Genomic DNA, 24157 nt, shown 5'->3' with positions numbered 1-24157 from the left:
TTAACGACATCCTTTTATTTCTATAGTGCCACTTAATGTTGTTTGATGTGATCATAATAGTGGTGCCAATATTGTTTTTAGGTCTGTTATTTGCAAAGATAGCCCATTTGGTGACACGAGATGCGCTTATTGACCTTGTATATATGGCAGTTAGGCGTGATTCGACTTCCTCTGATAACAATCTTTCTAAATGCTATTATACAATCGCTGACCTCCATCTATTGTAATTTACCAAATGATACTATCTAGTTAAATTAGATCCCTTTCTTCAGCTCTTTGTTTTTTGTTTTTTCTGCAATACAGTAGACTCAAAGCACGCCATTTGTATTGAAATCACCAGAAATTAGTCGCCCATCTTAAAACATTTTCACAATGATATTGAATTCCGTAATGATTTGGATAACACTAAGCATTGCAGCAGCTCATTATTTTCCTATAGATTTCTTGGAAATGATGAAGTTATACCATCTTGTGTGGCACCGATGGGTGGTATAGGTTTAATGAATTTTTTCAAGGCAAAGATATTTGGCTTCTTTTTGGGTCATTTTGTGGTTTCCTGGTTTACTTTTTATTGGCACACCCTAACCCACGATTTCTCTCTTTTTCCACTTTCTTTGCCTTTCAATCTTCGAAAAATTAATGCCAAGTTATTGTTCCTATAGAACTCTCCAAATTCCCAGAAATCTACTCTCTCGCTGTTTCGCATGTTTTGGAATTTACTGATTAACGTGTTTTTCGATAAATCCGTGATCATTTAGATCCAATCCATTAAATTTCCATTCAACTTCTCTGTAGGCTTCACATTTTTAAATATATAAAATTTTGAGCGAAACTATAAAGTTTTAATAATTTTTTCATGAATTGAACACTGAATGCTTCAAAAAATTTCTTGCTTATAAACATGGCCATAATTTTGCAGAAAGTATGTTTTATGCGATTATTCTGTGTTATTGAATTTGAGAAGTGACACCACTCCAACCATATTGAATTTTCAGAGAGCAGTCTTGCTTGTGTGGCTATATATGCTCTCTGAGTTGATGCAATCATTTATCTGAACCTGACTTGTGCATGTGGAAATTTTTTTGCGAACCCTTTGAAACCAACGGCTGCTGATTGGTCAAAAGCAAGAACCAATCAAACGCACCATTCTTCCCTAGCATTAATTTTGATCCACACGTGGGTTGCTTATCTCAGTATCAATATCTTACTTGTATACGTCCTTTTTTTCTTTTTTTCATTTAAGGCAGTCTATAGGTACTAGAGTGGCTTAAGCTATGTATCATTCAACTATTGGCCAATCAGTATGCGTCTGAATGGTATCACGCTTATTGATTGGTCAATGGTTGATTGACAGATGCCTTAAGCCACTCTAGTATTTGCAGAATGCCTATAAGTTTGATGTACCTGAAACCTATTTGAAAACATGTATCAAGGTCTTCTGGTATTCAGTGATATTCATCGACTTTCTAACGAACTTGACTAGCCAGTTTTAATAGATAATTCGTAACATAAACGATATTCAAAAGTTTTTCACCCTTATTAAACATTTTAACTTTTGTTGTACTCCAGACTGAAAACATTTATTTTACTGTGACGTATTATTCATAAACTTCCTTCTACGTACAAGCATATCTACACAAACGAAATTTTGAAGTATCCTGTACTTTTATCAACATGAATTTTGAAATTCCATGTTAGTGTTGCTTCGTCAGTTGAATATTTTCCAGCCAACCGTCAGTTAAATATTACGCGTGATCTTGTCTAACAGAAATTATCATCTATCATTTATTTCTTTCACTCTTATTGGTGGTTTGAGCTCTAAAACATTTTGGTAATAAACTTCTTTAGCTCACACAACTTCGTTTCTTTCCCCTTTCATTGCGTATTATTTCTTTAATTTGAAGATATTTGTTAAAATTTTGTTTGCTGTAAGCCGTTAGTTATAAGAATCGATTTTAAAAAGGAAACATTTAAAACATACTTCAGATAGAGTTCGCAATAAAGTTACGCTAGAAAGATGTTTGTTTTTTCAAAGCTCTTTATATTTTGTGCCACCAAAAAATGTTTTGTTAGAACCATCTGTCTGTTGGAGCTACATAGCCTGAAAGAGACTAATTTTAGCTGTGTGGTACTTTTAACATCGGATCTCTTTAGCTATGATGTGCTTTCTTTTCTTGCCTCGGGTCTATTTATAAGTTACTAGTTTAGTTATGTCGCATAAATATTCTTTGAAGAGGTGACATATTTAAATATATTTTGCGTTGCTCTTGTAGTTAATTTGTTGACCATCGTATTTCCTAAACCAGCAGTTCCAAAGCGTTTCACAATTTTGCGTCAATACCATGTTACCCCCTCTTTCCCCCAAATTAAACTTTGCTTGATTCTTAAAATTTTCCTGTTAAGGTCCCCATCGAAACCAGTAATCAATCGCAGGAAGATCTTCGGAAAAATAACTTTTCAAAAAATTCTCTAAAAAACAATGAGTTGATATGAAATATGAATTTCATATCCATTATTTGTTTTCAAGAGTATTTCTTCCGTTCAAATGTTTTTTGACTTTCCCCATATGCTTTTTGTTATGATTTGCTATATCTGCGCATCTACGTCTTGCGTTTCATAAAACGGCCCTAGATACTGAATGCTGAAGGGTTTACTGCCACTCGGCACTTGGTTACACTGCTCTAGATCTCGGTCTCAACATTTCCTATTTTGTATCTCACGTTATCTATTGTATCAACAGGGTACCAAAACAGCAGCGATCAGAACCATTTTCCCCAGCAAGACATGACGCCATCATCAAATGCAGATCATCACCAATCTTCAATTCTTGCGCACTCTGCAATGTAAGTCATAATAATGTTCTATTTGTTTCTGTATATTGCAATTGTTACATGTTGCCCTTAAACTATTGATTTTGCAACACCTGTTTTTAATGTTCCTGATATAGCAGGACCATCCATTTGTGCTAACCAATAAATGCCTTAGAAGTTACATAGCTATTTTAGTGCCGAGAAAGCTCATCATGTTTTTGTGATAGCCACAGCAATATCAATTTTTGCTTATAAACCACCCCCAAAGATCATCAAGACTTCCTTCTAGGTGGCGAAGAGATGCTCAAAATAGTCTCATTCCGTTGGCAAATTGACAATTATTCAGAATCGTTGTACAACTTCTCCAATTTTGTCGGCAACGTATCTGTGGAGCGCCGATTTGGCGGACCCCTTGGTTCAACAAATATATTTCGGAATTTAATGCTGATCACCTTTTCGGCCCCCTCTGTTTGTTTGAAAAGGCCCCGCCGTGCAGGTTCACTCCAGTTAAAACGCTCCTGGTGAAACTTTCTTTAGTTTAACGCAACTATAAAAACGTAACATTTTGCCAACTTACATCAAAGCCTTCTGCTTATGTTGTTGTTAGTATCTAATTACAACCCGCATACTTTGCTTAAATTCTGACTATCTTTCTTAAGGGCTTGTTAAAAGTTTCTTTCTCTCACCCTGGGGTAATTCGATATAAAACTTGGGCATTAATAAGGATTTTGATATCCACCATTTCAGATTTTCACGAAATTAGGCTCACCTACACCATACATTCGTTTTGATTTAAAAATACAGTTTCTAGTTTTCCATTTCCCTGTAATTGTAGCAGACATGTCCTTTGGTCTTTCGTTCTTCTTTTGACTGTCTGAATTTTAAACCCCCTGTGTCTGGACTTCTTTTAATGCTTTTCTTACAATGGTTCCCTTGCTGCTGTTAGCTCCAAGCGTGGAATTGTCATGCCTTTCGTCAATGGCTGCATTAACATACTCAGCAATTTTCTGAATCTCCTTTGTGGTAGCTTCATGCCCAAATACACTGCTTCACAAAATGCTTCTTTGCTAGCATCTACAAATGTATCCAACGACCAGGAGAGTCGAGAAGGGGGTTTGGAGGGGCAATAGGTCTGGGCTAGTGCTCCGATGGGGCTGTCAAATTCTTACGAGATTCCTTGGCAACGCTGCAAACCTATTCTCTCAGCTACTCCTATATTGTTCCAGCCTATTACTTTTCTACACATATTTTGTTAATTTTTCGAGCGACAATAGTGAATGGTGTTACTTCTCCTTACTGGTCGTAGATCCACAATAAACGGTCTATCGATATCTCTTACACTTTTTGTGCCAGTCATTTTAAATCGCTATGTTTTTCTTTTATCAACCTTTTGATCCAATTCTAATCATAAAATCTGAACCTCACGCCATGAAATGTAATATTTCGGGCGATCATGAAATAATCTTCCTACATTCGCCAAACAACATCCAAGATTACCGTGTCTTGTTGTTGTGTCACATTTGGTGTTTACAAAAAGGCTTTTCTTGTTCAACTAGACTGTTAGCTTTAAGCGCCAAATGTCGTCAAAGAAGGCCGCCACCAAAATTATTTCATATTGCAGTTAACGATGATTATATATATTTTTGGTTATTTCTTGGATTAGACAGAATTATTAGTTAGCTATTTGGTGCGGTATTAGTAAAAGAGTTTTGATTGTGTGTCATGTCGAGAAACCGACATGTTTAGGAAAAGCCAGTTGAATCTAGAAACACGCAGTCCGTTTGCGACACGACGGAATCTGTTAAGATATCTTGAAGTGAAGCATCGCATCACCTTATAACAGCAACAACACCAACAGCCAATGCAACAGCAACAGCATTGACCGTAGCAAGAAAACAGAAGTGCCTTACTGATTATTTTTTGTCTGTTTGTTCACCTATGAAATTTTCCCGACTGTTTTTTAGGTTAAGTTTTCTGGAAATGCCAAAGGCAATCAGAGTACCGTGCAATGGAAGTTTAGTTGAAGTTTAAAATTAAGATCGAGTTGGAAACGAAACCATCAAACGTTAATCTGTCAGATAAAAATTACTTGATGAATACTTCTTGCAAACAGTTTTTCAAATTGTTAGCAGGGGTTATTCTAATGTGGTTTTGTTACCATTTTGTGTTATTGTAAATTTGTTTCGTGGTGATGTGATTTCGATTATGTGGTGTAATAAAAATATCGACCATCTGGATTGTTTTTTTTCGCAGAATGTAGGAATCGTTAGGTAAAACAAAAGGAATTTCAATTTCAAACACCAAATCAAGTAAAAAACCTAAAATAAAAGAAGAATTGTAGTAAAATGCCATTCAGGCCTTAATCTTGAATTTTTTAACTTTTGATATCGGCAATTTGTCGTCTTTGTCAAGTTCGTTTAAGGTAACACTCTCTGCATCTGTGTGCACCCCTGGCCCCTTGAAATGTCTTTTCCCTTTCTCTGCTTGTTTTTGCCTTCTCTATTTCGATTTCAGTCATTCAATGACACACGGACGAGGGTCCCACTTTTCAACTATTAGAATACACATAAGGCTTGAATTCTTTGTGGCAAAAGCGATCTTGCAATTTCATTTGTAACTGCATCTGTATCACAAGCTATTGCTAAATATTACTGAGGAACACGTCGTTCGCATCCTCGTGAACTGTGATTCCCTTTAGTTAATTTAGAGATGTGTCAGTTTCAATTCCAATCCCTCAATCAATCAAGCCAAAAAGACTTTTAGTTAGAAGGCATTGGTTTTTCATGGCATTGGTCCCCGCTTCGACATCAAGGATAGTTAAAGTGTCGCTTTGAATTAACTCAAATATCGCTTGATTGGAAAGGTTGTTCTTCTCTGTCAAGGACTTGAGATAGCCTTCATCTTTTTTGCTTTCGAATGGGTTTTGAAATAGATGGCTGTTGGTTCCAAGTTGTCAAATGCGAACAAACAAGCTGATAAAAATACTTTGTGAAGCTCACTTGAAAGAATTGTGTCGTTTGTATCTCTTGTATCTCTTGACTGCTGGCTTTAGATCTTCCACAACTTTTCCTCGCTCTCATGTCCGATACCTCGCGATACACCTGGCGTGTGGAAATATGCATTGGATAAAACACCACCACCCTTTATATTTCTTAAATTTTTACGGTCTTCCGTGCTAGTATTTTTCAACCTTTTGATCCACGGCAAATTTCTCCTCGAAAAAATGTTAAAAAATGAAACTTAATTGCCTTTACATAATTTAAATTCGATCTCATCGAAGTGTTATGAATAGCTTTCTCAATTAACACAAATGAAAAAAGTGTTTTAAAATAAAACAAAATATTCTTATTTACACAGTGTTAAACCTGGGTCCTTTTTTTAGAGAACAATTGCGTGAAATTGGAGATTTCTTCACGGGACACCAGATAATATCTCACGGCAGCCGCATAGTGGTTTAAAAACAGTGTCCTTAGTCAAAAGAAGTTTTCCTTAGTCAAGACTTACTTGTTTTAAAACCAGTGGTTCTCAAATCCCCGTTGTTGCAGTTGCTCTTGTCAAGAGTAAAATTATAAAACTTGATAAAAAAATTTCAAGCCCTTTATTTGTGATGTTGTAAATTTTCCCTAAAATAACCCTTGATTGTTAGTGTTAACAACTAGAAGGGGGAAATTCCTCTTTTAATGGAGACTACTTCTCCTTTCAGAAACACCTTATTTAACCGATTGTCTTAAGCCTCTGTCCAGTCCCTTTGTTAAGCTTGTTCTGTTCGAGAGGTTGCTTGAACAGGGTGCTGATCTCTGCCATTAGTTTTCGCCGGCCTTCATCACACACGACTGTGTGATTCATCACTCATTCTTCATCATACATACTCCGGGGAATGAGAACGCCGGTTTAAGGTAACGCCCGTGGCAAATATACTGCAACTTAACTAAACCAGTGTATAAGGATTACGCCCACGGACTAGGACCACCATCAACCAGAAGTATTTGAACGCTATCAAATACTCGATGAACGAATGACCTGGTTTCTCATAACACATTTGGCTTACTCGTGGCCTTGCGTTTGTGTGTGGTTTTCTCTCTGTACTGGAAATTCCGCTTAACAAAAGCCTCATTTAAACGCGATTTGTCATATTATTGAAACTTCTCTTTTACAAAGAATCGATTACTTTCCGTTTTATCTTTACCGCCATCGCTTAAAGATAATAGGTCTTATCATATCGTCTGTCTTGTATCCTAGCAACTGTTGTTACATTGTTCTCTTTTCTGTAAGGTTAGAGAAACTAATTCACATAGGTACACGAATAACCATCCTCTGCGTAACATTTAAGATTTTTGGAATTCAACTTGGCGCTGTACAGATTCCCAAAACTTGTTGACGCGCGATTGGCCTCGTTTGTGCTCTACCTCGTATGTGTCAGCTGAATTTTTAAGTGTGAATCTTATGGATTTTTACGTTGCACAGTTGTTCAGTATCAAAGTGTATGGTAGCTGCAGGTTTGCTCAATACGTTATTTGTCTTCGAACAGTCGGGCGCATGGCAACCAATGCTATTGAATTATAAGGAATGAATATTCATAAGTTGTTGGTGCCCTATTTAATAGAAAACCGCACTCATTATGGAGATGTGCGTGTTTAGAGTGTAAAGACAAGTCGTATCGATTGGTCCGTCTCTATCGACATTTTACGCTCCAGGACACATTAGTGAATTTGACTGCTGTTGTTAGAGTGTTTTTATTGAGAAATGATGCCTGAGTATTCCTCGCAACACAAATGGTCTGGATATTACCTAGGTGCCCTGAGGTTAGTATCACCAACTTATTGTTTGTTTGTAGTCTTGTATAAGCAATTAAGCTTTGCGACGACAATGGCAACTATAGCACTGCTATAGTAACACGTTCTTGGTATGCATTCTTTCATGTGATCGTAGAAACCGACCAGCAAGATAAGGAGTATCTTGCAAGCAGTAGAATATCTTATCACAATTCCAGTCACTAGGAACTTTTACCGGCGATTTTTACCGGCGATTTTATCACAGTAAGCACAAGTGCTGTAAACAGAATAACGAGAAAAGCTTTCTTCGCAATCAAAACTGGTTCTTGGAAAATCAAAGAGCCTTTTTTGTTGTTGCCTTATACCAGGAATTGTAGAGAACTCTCTGCTAAGCAGAAATTGGCAGCCTGGACTGTGATTTCTCTTTTTATGATGTTATTTGAAAGATGTTATTTGTCAGCCGGGAATATATTGCAGGCAGTGCCGGTTGGATTGCTAAGTAAAAGTTTGAATGTGAACATTGGCAAGTGAAAAGCACAGAAAGATGAAGGTATAGAGCACCAAACCAGAGGTTACATTGTATGTAGCACGATAGTGCCGAAGTGAACTGAAGGGTTGCCCGTCCTATTGCGAAAAGGCATGCAGAAAAATTTGTGCATCTCGTTGAGGTCTTTAAGCAGTGCGTAGATATTGCCATTTTCCATGCTTTTAGAGTCTTCTCTCATTGGCCTCTTCATCTATCAGCCCCTGGTTGATTTCTAATTCAGAGCGTAGAAGATCACTGCATGTTTGATTTACAGATTTTAGTACTGTCCTATCGGAAGTTCCCTGCGTAAAGTAAAACATGTCACAATTTTACCATTTTGTGTAGGTCAGAGTCATCATGGTGTTGTAATTGAACCTAGGGACGTAAGAGCGACTTGACAACGAGGACTGATAATTTGTTATCTGTTATGCTCTTACCTCTATCTCAAGGGCCTATTTCATCAGCACAAATTACTCAGGTCGTGGACCAAGGCACCATTAGTATATCTTTGTTTCAGTCGTGAACTTATATTCAATCTTCTTTTTCTTTTAAAAAATGGTTTTTTGGAAGTTTGCATCGGAGGTCTAGATACCCAATCGTGATAATCATGCTTTTGATTAAGACAAGAATGCCATGTTGTGCCTTTGAAAATTTTTGATATAACTTAATAATTATTGTAGCTGGAGTTCCTCAGCATGTTTTATAGAACTAAGCAGTGCATTCTATTCGCCGCCTTGTTATTTAACGTTCCATGTCGAAAGTTTCTGTATACACTGGGTCCCAGTTGGTCCAGATAGTGCTTGTGTAAACATACGGTCTTGGCCGCTGTCTGCAGCACATGGTTAAAATAAAGAACTCCCATTTTTTACGAGAAGAAAGTCTTTGAGTCATTTGATAGTCTTTAAAGTATAAACATCAAAATTGCACCAAAACATGCGCTTCCATCAGGATGATAATAATGCTAAAAGAAACCTTAGCATCATTTTTTACATGAGCCATTTGAGTTAACACTGACTATTTAAAAGTTATTGAATTATGGGACAATATTCAAGATTTATTAGTGTGTCCATGTTAGGATACGGAATAGACAATAGGAACTGGTTGCCTAAGTAACAAATGTGGGTTACGCAAGCATTGCTATTCATTCCCTTTTTATTTATTAACAATAATTATTTGCAAAATGTTTATGACTTTTGAAATAGAAGCGTCTCTTTGCAATCTTCTGCAGCTACGTAATTTTATTCTCCAAGTAGTTTATCCTATATCACAGATCCTTATTGTCTAGTTTTATTTTGCCGTATATGTCAATCGTTTATCGAAATCTTACTGTATTTTCTGAGGTTCAACAAGCTTGATAACATCTGAAACAGTATCTTCTTTCGGTCGGGAGATTGGGATCTTGGTTTGATTATCTGCTCAGGTTTATCTGATTTTCTGCCCTCTGATAATGCTCCAGGAACATCAACTGAGATAGCAGAAATTTTTTAGCTGTTTGTTAATGTCTGTAAATTTCCTGTCTACCTGATGAAGAATAAGAAAACTGGCAAACAAGCAATATTCCATATCACTTTGCTTCCAATTGATGCTCTTGTCAACATTGCTGCGACAGCAGGCTGCATTATTCGAATCTTTTCTTACTGAGAGTTTTTCACCCATGCAGTAAAGCTATCTAACTCTGTCTAACATGTAGAAAATAGATTTTAATTCATGGCTTTAGATATGCATAAACTATAATGTTTTCAGGCTCTTAGAATGAAGAATAAGCATATATTGCATTCTCAGCTCACTAAAGGCCAGAGTTTTTGGTTGTTATGTAGTTTGGAGGGAAGGAAAGAAATATCTTGGAGGGAGGGAAGGAAAGAAAGAAATCGTATAGTTGGAAGGAAAAAAGGAATCTCTCGTGGGGCTGATAATCAGCATCCGCAAAGTGCGCTCAACAGCCTGAATAGAATCCTGAGTTCGATCTTTACTCTTTTTGAGAACTGCCTTGTTGCTATCAAAAAATGAAAGCTTTTATTTGTTGTGCAGTAGCTACTTGTTGTACCGTACTTGCTAAATTCTGTTATAATTTTGTAAAAGGTGTTCCTCTTATAGATTTATTTCCTGTTCTGTCGATGTGCGTTTATAGAAAGGAAACCACGTAGAGTGTTTGTGACACGCTCTAATATTTTCATGTCTTTGCATCGCAGGCAGAAATTCTGACATTGCTTCCTGTTTTTCACAACCAGGTTCCTAATTGAAGATGCAATGATCCAGAAATTAGATCCCGTGTAATAAAATGAAATTTGTTTCGGTTCCACTCATAAGCCAAACTTCTAAAAAATGTCCATCGAATTTACCGTTGAATGGATTTTGATTTCGACAAACCACTAATTATTTTAAATCGTCTCTATTTATTTCAAAACAGCCTAACCTGTGTGAAAAATACAGCAACTGGCGTGTGGCTTGCCCATCGTATTTTTTATAGTCTCCAAGGTTTTTCTCTGTCGCCCGTTTCAGGTTAACCAAGTCACTAATGCTTTGCCAGGTTTATTTGTTAAGGTTTTCATTCTCTCTGAAGGTAAGGGAGTGAGGAATCCGCCATTCCATGCATTTTTAGTCATTTTAGCCAAAATTCCACCTCCTATTATTGCTAGTAAATGTTCCTGACCATGAAAAACCAAGTTTTGACCAGATCCGTTTTTACAAAACAACAGGTAAAGAAGTCCGCAAATCCGTAAAACTTAATTAACAATTCCGTATTCTGTAAATCATTTTAGAGAAAATCAGCGTCCTACAAGTGTGGATAATTTCGTCGTTCTGTCTAGAAGTTACCAGATATCTGTAACCGGAAATAAAATTTCGCGATGAGCGACTTTCGTTATAACCTGATTTAGTACTGGCCGATTCGATATGTTTTTTGGCTGTTACGATTATTGGAAGGCTGTGGCTAGTTAACGTTCTGAGAGATGAGACGATGAGTCAATATGCTAAAAGAGTTCAGAGAAAGGAATCATCTACTTTGATTTTGGGTTGGTTGTTTATCAGCCAGGATAGCAATTTCGATTTTTGTTATGGATACTTGCCGGCTGGGCTGTTCTTTTACTTTTAAACAGAAGATGTTTTTTCCAAAAGTGGGCGTGAATGGGCGTGGTACCTCTCTTTTCTATTACGTTTTCTGAATGCTGCTGAAGTTGCATAGTCATGGTCAGGATCTATTGCTGGCTGCTAGGCTAAGCCGCTGCACCGGGCCGGCTTGACCATAAATAAAGCTGGAAAAGAGATGCATCAATATTCAATTTTTTATTTGATTTTCCTTCGTTTTTATTTGGTCGAATCGCGTTTGCAGGCCACACGTAATTAGAGCTGCCACTAATTGGCAGTCTAGCCTTGGTAGTGGGAGGGTAAGTGGTTTTGGTTTGTCATCTACAAAATGGCTTGGTCTTTGATAACCGAAAGCCGATAATATTGTTTGGGTGGTCCTATTTTCAGTCTTTTCTTTATTGCCAGTAGTTCAAAACCGTAATTTCATTAGCCATGAAACAGTTTTTGTAAAGTATCTTCCCTTCGCTAATGTTTTTTTAGAGTAAACAAGACCTGCCGGTGCGGTGCCTCAAGAAGGGTAACTGATCGTCTAGAAAAAGAGGTGAAAAGGGGTAGAGATGCTGCCGAAATGTTTTTTGAATCTCGAAGGCTGGGGCAATATGTTCCACCCAGTGTCTCTAATTCGTGCTAGACCTACTTCAGCTTGCTTGAAAATTGAAACTGATCATTGCTTGGATCTTTCAAATGGTTTTTCTTTGTGTCGTTACTGTGTTTTGGAGAATGCGTGTTTTCACTGGTTTATGATGTTCATTACCACCAGGCTGCAGGCTTTTCGTGGTAAGCAACGTTCAGCATAGTTTCTTGAATAGTTTCCTCCTCATTGCCAATGACTGGTAGTGAAAGACAATCCAGGATTATATGCCAACAAATTTCCTTTCACCGGCTTTTTATCTGAGCAGCAGAATCTCTTTGCCTAGCCTAGTAATCTATCTATTTCTAGATTATGTTAAGCTTCTCGTCATATCTGTTTGCCAGACCAGTGTTGTGTTTCTATACTGATGTGCATTAATTTCAGTAAGGCTCGTAAAGCCATGCATGCAGAATGCAGTGTATGATGCGGTAGCCCACCAGCTTTGTCCTAACCATCTCTGCCTACGTTTGCCATATTCTTGTTATCTTTTCGGATATTTAAGGTTTTTCTTCTATCTGGCTTTAAATCACCCCCTCCGTTTCGCTCCGCATCGTAATGAGCAAAACGTCACTTACGATTTTCGCCTATTTGTGTCGACAGCTTCAATGCTGTTGGTGTGCTTTAATTAATCCTTCAAATTTATAAGCGTGATTTAGTTGTTTTGAGCGCTGAGCAGCTTGCCTACGCAGCCTACATCAAAGTTCCGCGTCTTTTTCAACGACGGGATGGAGAGCAAAAACAGGTGATAGAGGTGGTGAGAGCTGCCGTGTTGCTATCATGACAATCGCTAGATCGAGCCTTCTTAAACCCGCTTAATAATTAAAACGATACGGCACCGTAGGAGGTCGAAGATTCGCGATCGCAAGTTGCAGTTCGCTTGAAATATCGTCATGTTTATTGTGTTAACTTTACCTTTGATTTTTTGCCGGTAGCGGAGACGTTAATCCAAATGGGTCCATTAGCGCGTTTGATTTGCATCTCCATAGCAGCAGTTTTCATTGGACAAAATATCAGTTACTTTCAGTTGATTCCACGAGATTGTGGTCGCGAAAATTCTTATTTTCTTAAGCTGCACATTATGCTATTTCGTCGTCGATCTCAAATCGATTAAACGGGCGAAGTGCAGCGTCTTTGTTCCAATTTTCTTTCGCTGACATTTTCTTGACTCCTGTCTACCACCAGGCTCTTACAATCACTTTTTGTAAACACTCATAAATCCTTATGACCTGACCTACCCTTTCCTCCTGGGATTTTCATTGACCTTAAAGTGATTTGCAGGCAAAGGATCATTTGTTACGGCGTTGGCGCCAAATACAAATACAGTTCGAAAATAGCTGAAATTCTACGTTCTGTTTGTTGTTCAGAATAAGGTTGTACCCCTAAATTTTTGCACGAGACAACTCCTTGAATCGCCAGGATATTTCATTTGTTCATGTTCACATTTATCAGATTATAATAAGCTTCATTTCTTAGGTATCCACAATCAAAGTGAAGGTGAATTTTAAGAGTTTGTGATAGATGTTTAGAAATATTAAGTAATCCCTTTAAGCTATGAAGGATGGAAAGAGATGACGAAGAAGAACCTATAAAACCCGAAGCGATAATTTGTTTTCGTATTGCAAAAGTGTTTTAATGCTACCTAGAGAGTTATTGAATAATATAATCGTTTGTAAAAGTTCGGCGAGTATTGTGTATCTGAATAAGAAGCATTATTTTTTGTAGCCCAGCTAACACCGAATCCGATTAAATATTTGAGGCCAGCCTCTCATGTGTCTTGTTTTGGCTATGCTGACCAACTTGGCGCATGGATTTCTAAATATTGTATTTAAAGTTGAACAGATCTTCTTATTGGAAACCAGCCTGTACACGCCATATTCTTTCTGCAAATCATCTTAGCCAAGCCTTTAGAAGGCCAAATTAAAGTTCAGAGTCAAACATGAAGATTTATCCGTATTGTGATTGCATGATTTTTTCGCTTGCTGCTTTCCATTCAGCTTAATTAAAGGCCAGATTGTAATCAAGATTAATACATTTGTTGGAAAGTGCCACCAAGGTTTGAAGTCAATGCCCCCAAAATTTCAAGTGTTCCTGAATTCGAATGTCTTGTTTTGCAGATCCAACAGCTTCTCGTATAACGAGAATGGCATGTACTCCCAATCAGCAAGTATGCCATCATACATAGACGCAGGTAGTCACCACGTAGCATCTCAGAATGCAGCAATATACCAGACATACCAAGGCCAGGGTGGACAGCAGCTAACCTCCCCTGGACAGGGAGTAGGGGTCAATCCTCAGGCAATTGGTGTTGCCCAACAAGCATACCTCACACCAGGACAGGCTGCGCACCAGCGGGTACCGATTTCACATACGACAAGGGCATCGCCTGCTACGGTATGACATCATTTTTACCCCGAGTTTGTCCAACGATGTGCGTTTTTTACTTTTAATGCCTCTGTACAGATTGTCTGAAGGAAATCATGTCATTTTTCTAGAAGTTTTTTTTCATCCACGCAGAGAATACTTGTTTTTGTCATTATAACCAGTATCTGTATGCTCGTATTCTGCGAATAAACTGAATAGAATGTCATATGCCAAAACTTAACGTTCAGAGTATATGTCTACAGCTCTGTTTTAGATATAACTTTGAAGTTCTTCGTTTTGTAGGTCCAGTGGCTTTTAGAAAACTATGAAACTGCAGAAGGTGTCAGTCTTCCAAGAAGCACTCTGTACAATCACTATTTACGGCACTGCGCAGAAAACAAAATTGAACCGGTTAATGCAGCTAGTTTTGGAAAGCTGATCAGATCTGTTTTTCTTGGTTTAAAGACAAGAAGACTCGGCACAAGGTACGACAAGGCTCGGCTCTTACTCCTTTTTTAATCCAAAGGTTGTTGTTTTCCATTATTGCAAAATTATTGAAATGATCATTGAGATATTATCAACTGATAAAGATTTAATTTTTGCTACCCGATATTAAGTTTATTAGTTAGCATTTTGCTATTTTGCTTCGATAAACCCTTACCAAATTTATGTTTTTATTTAAATCAAACCTCATTATAATTCTATCCATTTCTAATGTTCAGCTACTTTATTCTTCGACTGCTCAATTCTTTATCCTAGAGGGAACTCAAAATATCATTATTATGGTATACGAGTCAAACCGAACTCTCCGCTTGCAAGACTGACCGATGACACTCAAGTGGCAATGCGGCAGCAACCTAATCCCCAGAAAAGGTAAACAGTTTATTATTGTTCTAAGAACACTCCCAACAGATTGTTTCATCACTTCTACATTTTCAGAATTTATTATCTTCATAAGGATGAAAGTGCAAATTGGTAATCAAATTTTTTGTTTTGCAGCCGGTTCAAAATAGCCAGTAGGTACGATGACGATCAGAGCTCGGATGGACAGTCCGGTGTACAAACACCGGGCTCGGAACGTGGTGGTGCGGTATCACAGCAGATGCAACAACATCAGCAATACCTTGGTGACATTGCAGCAGGACTTCCTGAACTTCCTGACGTTGAAATTGATGAGTCCGCTGGTAATTTAGAATCAATTCTTGTTCGTCTTTCTTTCCACTTAGTTTGAAGACAACGCCATAAAGTCTTTTTCCCAGCCCTTTTGTTGCCTTTTTTCTGGCCGACCAGAATTATTTTATTTGAATTTTTTTCGTTACAAATATTACTTTGTATACCAATTTCTGAAAGGCATTTTTTTTATAATAACAAATCAAATTTCAATTGAAACGCTGTCTTAGTATGCTTATATTTACAACGACCATCCGTCAATATAGTTTACAAAACATTTACCTTTTGAATGTTCTGTAAATTCTTCATCATATATCTCACTTTATTTAAGTAGCAATATTATTGTCTTGTGTAACTGTTTAATAAGCAACCTAAAGCATGCGGCTTCGACCTTTTAAAGTTACTTGACTGAATCCTCATACTAGTAAGAAAGTTAGCTCGACACTATAACTAGTAGTTTCATTATTTTTAATTTGTAGGCAGCCCGGATCTCAAATACAAACTAGACCACAATCTATCTGATGACGACATCAGTGATTTTGCAATGTTGTATAGAGATCATTGTGAGGTAAATTATTCGACCGGTTGAATTAACCACTGTATATTTTTCGGTTCAATCGATTCTCCTTATTCACGTTTTTCTTGAAAGCACAGTAATTTCAGTCGTTTGGTTAAACCCCTTCTTTCATTGAAACCTCTTGCGAAATTAATGTTATTACCATACTGAATGAAGTCAATCAACGCATGTTGTCTAATCATTTTGTTTATTTGACATCGTAAAGTCTGCACAGACTGTTTTTATACACAGACCGTTCTGTCAATCAATACAGTTCCATCAACACGAGAATACGTCCTCGGTTTTTGCCTATGTCTAACTGCTAGCAGCAATTCTCGTTTTCATGCAAATCCCGTTTTACAGCTTAATTATTCTGACATTGTTTTATTTTTCACCGTCAGATTATTATTATTATCGCTTTCAAATCCGAGAGAGGTTGTTGAATAATCTTTTTAGATGTAGTAAAGATAACCTCGTTCAAGTATTTCAATTTTGCCTACTGTAAAATTGCAGTTGAAATCCTACTATTCTTCCTTTTTTCATTTCCAATTTCTTCGGTAGCAGTTACTTCATATTAATTTTTACAGGCTCTTTTGCAAGTAATCGTTAGCTTGCAGTTTCCTTTGGTTGAAACAATATGGCAGACGTTCTGGAAAAGCCCGGCTGCAGATGCCAGTAAAGGGTAAATATTTTTTTAAGATTGAGAATTCCATATTACTGTCATATAATTTCCTTGAAGAATATGGTGTTCCTGATGTGCGAATTGTTCGTTTTGCTGCAAAGATAATTAAATTCATCTGCAAGAAGATTTTCAGAGCACCTTCGCTTGTGATAGACAGTCAAATCCTAATTTCGCTCAAATTCAAATTTACAGCTTTTCGATCAAATAGAACCATAAAATTTAATGGTGAAGAGAAAAACAATTATTTATTATATTTAGAAGGCGTTGGCTTTTGCACTTAATATTCTTTTTTTCACAGTTTTGCAAAGCTGAAAAAATCTTTTCTTTGACAGCAGAGACTAATCTGGTGCCTTCTGTGTTTCTTCTTATCAAGTGTAATTTTTAAGAAAAGGATTTTTTAACTGAGCATAACGAATGCATTTTGTGATCTTCGTTGCTCTTTCCAAACTATTGTCCCCCTTTTCAATTTTTAGTTTCAATATTTAGCCATATCTTCCATACACAGAGAATCCGGGTATGAAGTTGTAACGGACAGACTTTCAAAGGACATATTAATTGCTCTGACAAATTACAAACCTGTGCAAGAATTCATCAAGGAGAGCGACTACATTTTGTACCAAAGACTGGTAGAAATTTTGGTCCCTGATGTGTTGAGAGCTGTCCCAAGTATGAAATCTCGTTTTTCAAATTCAAAACATTATTCACAATTTCAGATAACATATTTGACTGTAAAACAACTCGGTATGATAATCCGAATTTTTTTCTAGCATAGTTTTTGCGTTGCTGTACTTGACGTCTCTAATTTATTATACTTATATTCTGTCTTCTTTTTATGCATCTTCTTCTCTTCTACTTTTTTCTCTTTCCCCTTTCTTATTCTTTCTCATTTCACTCCGCTTTTCTCTACCTGCCTCATCATATACAGTTGAGTCTCCAGCTTCAAAGTGAAGCTTTATGTATCAACCCTTCATAAAAGGATGCGACTTTAAGAACCAAATGTAAACCCATTAATATTTTTATTGCAGGTGGGCTCACGCAAATGATTCGCAATTTCGCAAAAAGCTTGGAGAATTGGCTTATCAATAGCATGAGTGAAATGCCATCAGAAATTGTCAATATAAAGGTAAGGTTTGTCATTAATGCAGACAAATGCAAAATGTTTATTTCAATTTATGAAGCTCGTATTTGTGACAAATTTCATGAAAGCTTTGAGAATACACAGCATAGGCATCAGGTTTGGTTTGTGTTGCCCTGCATATATATTTTCTTATTGTTCACTCATTGTGGTCAAATCAAAATTTTAGAAAATATTGCTCAGTATTCTCCTTTAATAGATAAAATGCGTCACGCCCCTTATTTTTTCCTAAGGTTGCTGCTGTTAGTGCCTTCTCACAGACGCTGCGTAGGTACACGTCATTGAATCACCTTGCGCAGGCTGCCAGGGCTGTTCTGCAAAACCCAAGTCAAATCAATCAAATGTGGACAGACCTCAACAAGGTTGATTTTACTAACGTCCAGGTAAAAAAATCCGCTGGTATATTTTTTAAATTAGATAAACAACGAGTAGATTGGTTTTTTTATTTACCTGACGGTAATTAATCAAAACGTTTTGTTTCAGTATATATCATCATATATATCCCGCAAAGTGCTTATCACACTTTGCTATGATAGCGAAATCCATAATTGGTCCACTTTGATGCAGTTCTTCTAACTACGCAAAACGTGCTAAAAATGCATTTTTCTCTTCGAATAAAGGAACAAGCATCTTGGGTGTGCCAATGTGATGAATCCCTTGTACAAAAACTTGAAGAAGACTTCAAGAAGACCCTAGCCGAGCAGGTAAAGCATTGCTTTTTGCTTCCCTATTCGTTGCAGAGGGTCGTTAAAACCGTTTATTGCTGCTTATATTTCGAGTCTATTTTTATCTAAGAGAAAACGAGTAGATGTATGAAATTTTCAAGACTTTTCCTGCAAGAAGCAAAAGTTTTGGCTTGGATTTTTTCAAGCTGGTTGTTCAAAGCTAGGGCTAACAATGTTACTTACAGAAAAATATGCAATATGCAAATGCCATAGCTAGCGTTCTGTCTACCCAATAAATTTTCACCGTTGCAACTTGAGCCAACGGAAAGATAAGGTATTTCTGTAATGTGTGATGAGATTTGTGTTTCTTCCTAGAGTTATTGTATTTTCATTTCAGCAAAGCACTATTATCATCTTGACATTTTCAAACTCATTCAGTAAAATTTCATAACCTTGTGACAACATCATATCCGTAGTATAAATTTTGTGTAACAGTCTCTTGAAAGCTGTAACTCTATCATTTTCTTTTAGCATTCTTTAGAGCAATGGGCTGAGTGGCTAGATGGAGTTGTGGAACAGGTTCTGCAGAATCACCAGGGTACAGAAAATTTCCCAAAAGCTGCTCGGCAGTTTCTACTGAAGTGGTCTTTTTACAGCTCAATGATAATCAGAGATTTGACTCTGCGAAGTGCAGCGAGTTTTGGATCCTTTCATCTGATCCGCTTGCTTTATGATGAGTATATGTTCTATCTAGTCGAGCACAAAGTTGCTGATGCAACCGGAAAGTCTCCGCTAGCTGTCATGGCGGAGGTAAGAAACTTATTTTCAAATGACACTTTTTTGTCCGATTTCATGCAGTGATTTTCCGAATGCATTTTCTTCCTCATAAATCTTCCAGTTTTCTTTTTTCTTCCTAGTGTTTTTGTGCCTAAAACTTTCCTGTTTTTGTAGCCAAAGCCAATTGACTTATATTGTTTTTAGTTCGTTGGTTTTGGTCATTTTCTTGGCATCGACTCAATAGGCGGCAGTGGCATTGATAGTGATATGCAAGAAGGTAATATTAAGCTTTTTTAATAACACGTTATTGCTATTTTTGAGAAAGTGTTAATCAGAGAGCCTGGTCAGGTCAAGTACATGGCTTAATATTCTAGCAATTTTTTGACTTTGTAAATAGGTTTAAGTCTTGTTACTGTGTAGATGTCCCAACCAAAAAGCAGACACCAAACAATATGACTGGATATTGATCTTCATTATGGTTTATTTTACAGACCTTTAGCACATTCTAGACCACAATCCCTTTTTGAGCCAGGCATTGCTTACAGAGCCAGTGTCACATATGAGCTCACTTGTAACAAAAATAGTTTATCAACATCACTTTATTTTATAGATATTTCTATATTGAAAAATGGGCACAGTAGTGATGTATCGTTAAAGCGAGAGTCTCCTCTTCAACTAGATCCGCCGCTGACTAAACGAAATCGAGACAGCTAAATTCAACGAGCGCCGCTGCACTCACAGATTGACGATGCCATGGCTTCGGACCATTGGTCTTGTAAATAGCAATATGGATTTTACTTGCATTGGTGTCTTTAATATTTCAGACTTTTAGCCCAAGAGAACAATAGAGATGGGGTTGTAAGCAAAGAAACGTTTTGGATTTTATTTGTTATTGTTAAGCATACATATTTATCAGAAATTTGCGTAAAGATATCTTTGCGCTAGTAGCAGCAATGTATACGATGCCGCTCGTTCTCATTTCGCATGCGAGTTGTCTCCGGAAGGCTTCTGCTTACCTTGTATTCTTAACTTCCAATATCACCCCCTTTAATTCCCCTTCCTTCCCATTTTACCTCCTGTTGAGGCTATAATGAATCCTCAAAATCCTAAATTTTATGTACAAGCCTCGTACGTTTCTTTGTAAATATCAGCTGCAGACTCGAGCTCCTTCAATTCTCATCCAAGGTATCTGCATTGCTTGTAATATGTAAATAACTTAAACAGGGAATAGTTTCTATAAAAATATTTAACAATGTTTTTGAATCATATTGTCCCAAAAATGGCAGGCGAATTAACTTGTGATTTTGTCGCTATTAGCTAGTTACTATTTTTGCTTGTTAGTGCGGTTTCGTTGAACTCGTGTAGCTTTTTTCTGCCATTTATTAAAGTTAATTTATGTCCAGCATTGAGTTGTAATACACAGATTGCAGAGGCTTTTCTTTTGCATGTAGCACCATGATTTTGAAGTTATCTTGTTTTGTCTAAACCGTCCCTTGCAAAGGCCTTTCGCAAAATAGAAAGTTCTTCATACAATTGTGCAAAATATCCTGATTTCTAGGCTTCAAATGTATCTTAATGAAATTTGTTTCCCTTACATTTTTCAAGATCTTCCTGTTACATTACCCTATAGCACCTTCCCTCCGCATCATTTGAATTTTCTAAATAAGTTCATCAAACATGCTATTTCCCCATGTATCGTCTGTTCGAAGCTCATCTTGAAGCACCCCTTCGACGGTGTGCCAGAATTAGAAGCGCTTGATTTTTCTAAATTTTAGAGTGCTTGTATGTTTTAAGCATAGTTTTGGTCTCTGCTAGCTTTTAGTTGCAAACTTTGAAAGTATTAAAGTTTTCAGTTTTGTCGGCAGTGTTTCTTGTTTATTGCGAGTTCTCTTTGGCTCATATCGCAGGTGGTGACGGTAGCTAACGATCTACTCACAAACTTTTATGATACACTCTTCTCTATAAGAACACACTTTGTAAGAGCAGCGAGGTTTGATTTGCCAAAAATGTAAGAAAAGTGTAAAAATATGTCTAGCCTCAGAAGCAAAGTTAAAGAAAAGCCGTTTTTTATTTATTTCTTATGTAAAAAAGCAGAAGCAGTTTTATCAGCTGATCGTCTGTGCTACGAAAATTGCGATGCGAAATTCTTATTTAGTGGTCTTATGAACAATCGATAGTATGTAGTAGAAAACCATTATCAAAGTACGATCTACATTGGGTACACCCGAATCTTGGATTGTTTAAAAAAGTAAGAACATAGAGCATTTGTTAAAATTGTTAGGATATTTTCAAAAAATGAGTATATCTCCCTTATTTTGAGCAGTTTATTTCAGTGGTTTCTCCTGGCTTAAACTTTACATAAATACACAATACCTGGCTGAATTTACAAATTCCCAAAGACATAAAAACATGAATTTGAAACCTTAAACTGAAAAACGAGCTGCAAAGTAATTGTTATATTTGCATACTACAGTATAATCCGGTTGTAACGTACTTTCAGGTACCGGCAGATTAAGTACGTTTCGATAATAACACTACCATTTCAAGTATTTGCTACCTTGTAGCAGGAGCTTTTACTCAGCTGCTTACTTTAGTTTGCAATTTATTATAGAAAATTTTTAAGAAACCAAATCTTTCCCGATTTAACAACAGTCAATGGCGGAGAATTTTTTCAAAGGAGGACCAGGGGAGCACAAGATGCTACAAAGGGCATAATTCGGTTCTTCTGCTACCATTTGAGGGTTATTGTCAAAAAAGACTACAATTTGAGGGTAATTTTTAGCACTTTTACTTTGGTCCTCTTTGACCCTGACTGGACCCCCCCCTCCCCGTTAGGCCATAATGGGAGTGCCCCCCGGGGGGTTGTTACCAGGGTAAGTAACAAGTGACTAAAACCAAGTTGTAAACAATGTAACTAAAAAACGATATTTTCAACTGAATTGTTATAGGCTACATAGTTAGATGAAATCTGAAAAGCATTTCTTAATATCCAAATGTTGACTGCAGCCTTCAATTTTGCTCAACATATTCGGTGTTTCGTCGGCGCTAGACAAATTCAAAAGCTCCAAAAATCGTTGTGAAACTTGCACTTGAAGCGGTCAAGGAAACAATAAAACAAATCAAACAATCGCAAAGGTGATCGAGGTCTTACTTTCTCCTATGACACATTTTACCTTGACACAAGTGATGCAAGACAATGGATTTTTAACAAAGAAGACACACTATGTACGTTGTATCCGATGGAATTTGTTTAGAAGGGTCATAGAAGAAGTACGCTATGACCGAAAGTACGTTATAAACGATTACGTTACAGACGGGGTTATACAGTACTAGGAACGGCTGCTTTTCAAATGGTCTTCAACAGTTGGATTGAATCGAACCCAGGTCTCGATTCTACCTAAAACGACATTTGCTGAAACAATCACCTTTGCCGCCTAGAATGTCAAATAGTTCGGCATTGACTTGCAGTATCGTTCTTTGATGATCGACATTTGACCTGTTCATAACTTGTGTTACGTAACTGAAAATTAATGCCACTGGCGTGAACGCAAATAGTAACTAGTCGCTTAGAGATCAGAATTGTTAAAAAATGAATTATCTCTAAACATAAAACTGCAAATCTTCTTATCACTTGAGCTATTATTCAAGTAGACGGTCAACAAACTTCATTTTGATGGCTTGACTTCCTTTTCGTCCTTTAAAGGAGAACTGACACGCAAAAATAACTTTGGCTTATTCGATGCAAAATTTGTCGCTGATTTCAAATCTGGAAAAAGTTTTCTTCTTAGATTCGCCGTTTTTCTGATATTTGCACTTTTATCCGTCAAATACGTCACAGCCAGGACTCGGGAATTTCCCGAAGCGGAAACAAGATTATCGCCAGGAGTTGTTAAAATTCTCGGTTGACGTCACAAGTGACATGTTAACAATGCCGTTGTAAAGGCTTTCACCGCAACGGTGAAAATACAAGTGAAGTTTCGTGTTTTATTGAAAAAAGTCCGCGGTGAAAAGACAAAAAATTGTCAGGCATTTCATTTATAAGTATATAGAGGCTAGAAAATCCTAGCTACATGTCTGCTAAGACGCTTATATCCACATAAAATTTATTTTCATGCCATGATATCTTCGAACCAGCATGCTTTGAAACATTGAAAGAACCTCTAAGCTTGTGAAAAAAGGAGTCGACTTTGTTTGAAAACTGATACCGTTTCTTCAAAGTTTTTATTTTTACAATTACAAAAAAATCGCAACATGGGGGGTGGGGGGTTGAAGCAGTAGCCAAAAGACAAACGAAATCTAGTGGAGACAGCGGTAAAAGCGATCCTGCAACCTGCTTTGGGTGCAGAAATATGAATTCAAGAAAAAACCTTGGTTGATGGGAGCTGCGAGTGTGACTTAATAATAATTTCACTGAACTTGATTATTGTATTTTAACAGAGGTTGAGATACTAGGGAATAACCTAGTCTTGCAAAAAGCCCATCCCCCACCCAAGTCAAAATTGCTTGCAAAAGAATATAATGCGCCAGTTGATATTCCTATGACAGCTAAACAGCATTTTCTTCGACTAAGAAATCAAGTTTTTGACTAAGAGCTAAGAGCCTATTTCGTAAATCCAGATCTTTCGACTGCCAGGTAACTTATCAGTTCCCGAAACCCTTCACGCCGGGTGAAAATGGCATAAAATCCGCACAAGTCGACTTTTAACCCGCCTTTACTATTCAATATCACTATACAGTTAACGCGTTTAAAACATTGAAAAACAATCATAGAATGTTACATTAACAATTAATAACTTGCAGTTCCGTTTAGGGCATCATGGGCATTTTAGCCAATTTAGGCCATACAGACAAAGCAGTCTGGCCAAAGACGCCTCAATCTGAAATAAAATTCTAGTTTTACGATACCTGATCTCATTTAGATTGTAGCAATAGCATTATTTTTAATAGAAATTCCATATCAGTTTGTACTTCCAGTCTGTTCTTTGTTT

At 37.1% G+C, this 24157-nt stretch overlaps 1 protein-coding gene across 7 annotated transcripts in view; it reads left to right on the top strand.

The window, feature by feature from the left end:
• The window catches only part of LOC135694530 (DNA-binding protein RFX2), an 87618-nt gene extending 66585 nt beyond the window's left edge, over positions 1 to 21033 (top strand). For 6 of the 7 annotated variants that reach the window (XM_065213312.2, XM_065213318.2, XM_065213319.2 and 3 more), the window contains 14 exons: positions 2741 to 2843; positions 13938 to 14214; positions 14488 to 14669; positions 14944 to 15057; positions 15184 to 15368; positions 15834 to 15922; positions 16498 to 16592; positions 17098 to 17258; positions 17618 to 17715; positions 17961 to 18110; positions 18348 to 18431; positions 18924 to 19202; positions 19374 to 19446; positions 19780 to 21033. In XM_065213312.2, the coding sequence (XP_065069384.1) occupies positions 2741 to 2843; positions 13938 to 14214; positions 14488 to 14669; positions 14944 to 15057; positions 15184 to 15368; positions 15834 to 15922; positions 16498 to 16592; positions 17098 to 17258; positions 17618 to 17715; positions 17961 to 18110; positions 18348 to 18431; positions 18924 to 19202; positions 19374 to 19446; positions 19780 to 19883 (1994 nt within the window). In that variant the 3' untranslated portion in view covers positions 19884 to 21033. The remainder of the gene's footprint in view (positions 1 to 2740; positions 2844 to 13937; positions 14215 to 14487; positions 14670 to 14943; positions 15058 to 15183; positions 15369 to 15833; positions 15923 to 16497; positions 16593 to 17097; positions 17259 to 17617; positions 17716 to 17960; positions 18111 to 18347; positions 18432 to 18923; positions 19203 to 19373; positions 19447 to 19779) is intronic. The other variant, XM_065213313.2, reaches the window with a different exon arrangement.
• Positions 21034 to 24157: the final 3124 nt, after the last annotated feature.

This window comes from Rhopilema esculentum, chromosome 8 (genome assembly GCF_057945365.1).
Source record: "Rhopilema esculentum isolate cy_ngs chromosome 8, ASM5794536v1, whole genome shotgun sequence".
Taxonomy (NCBI): Eukaryota; Metazoa; Cnidaria; class Scyphozoa; order Rhizostomeae; family Rhizostomatidae; genus Rhopilema; species Rhopilema esculentum.
This window is presented reverse-complemented; position numbering and strand designations above follow the sequence as displayed.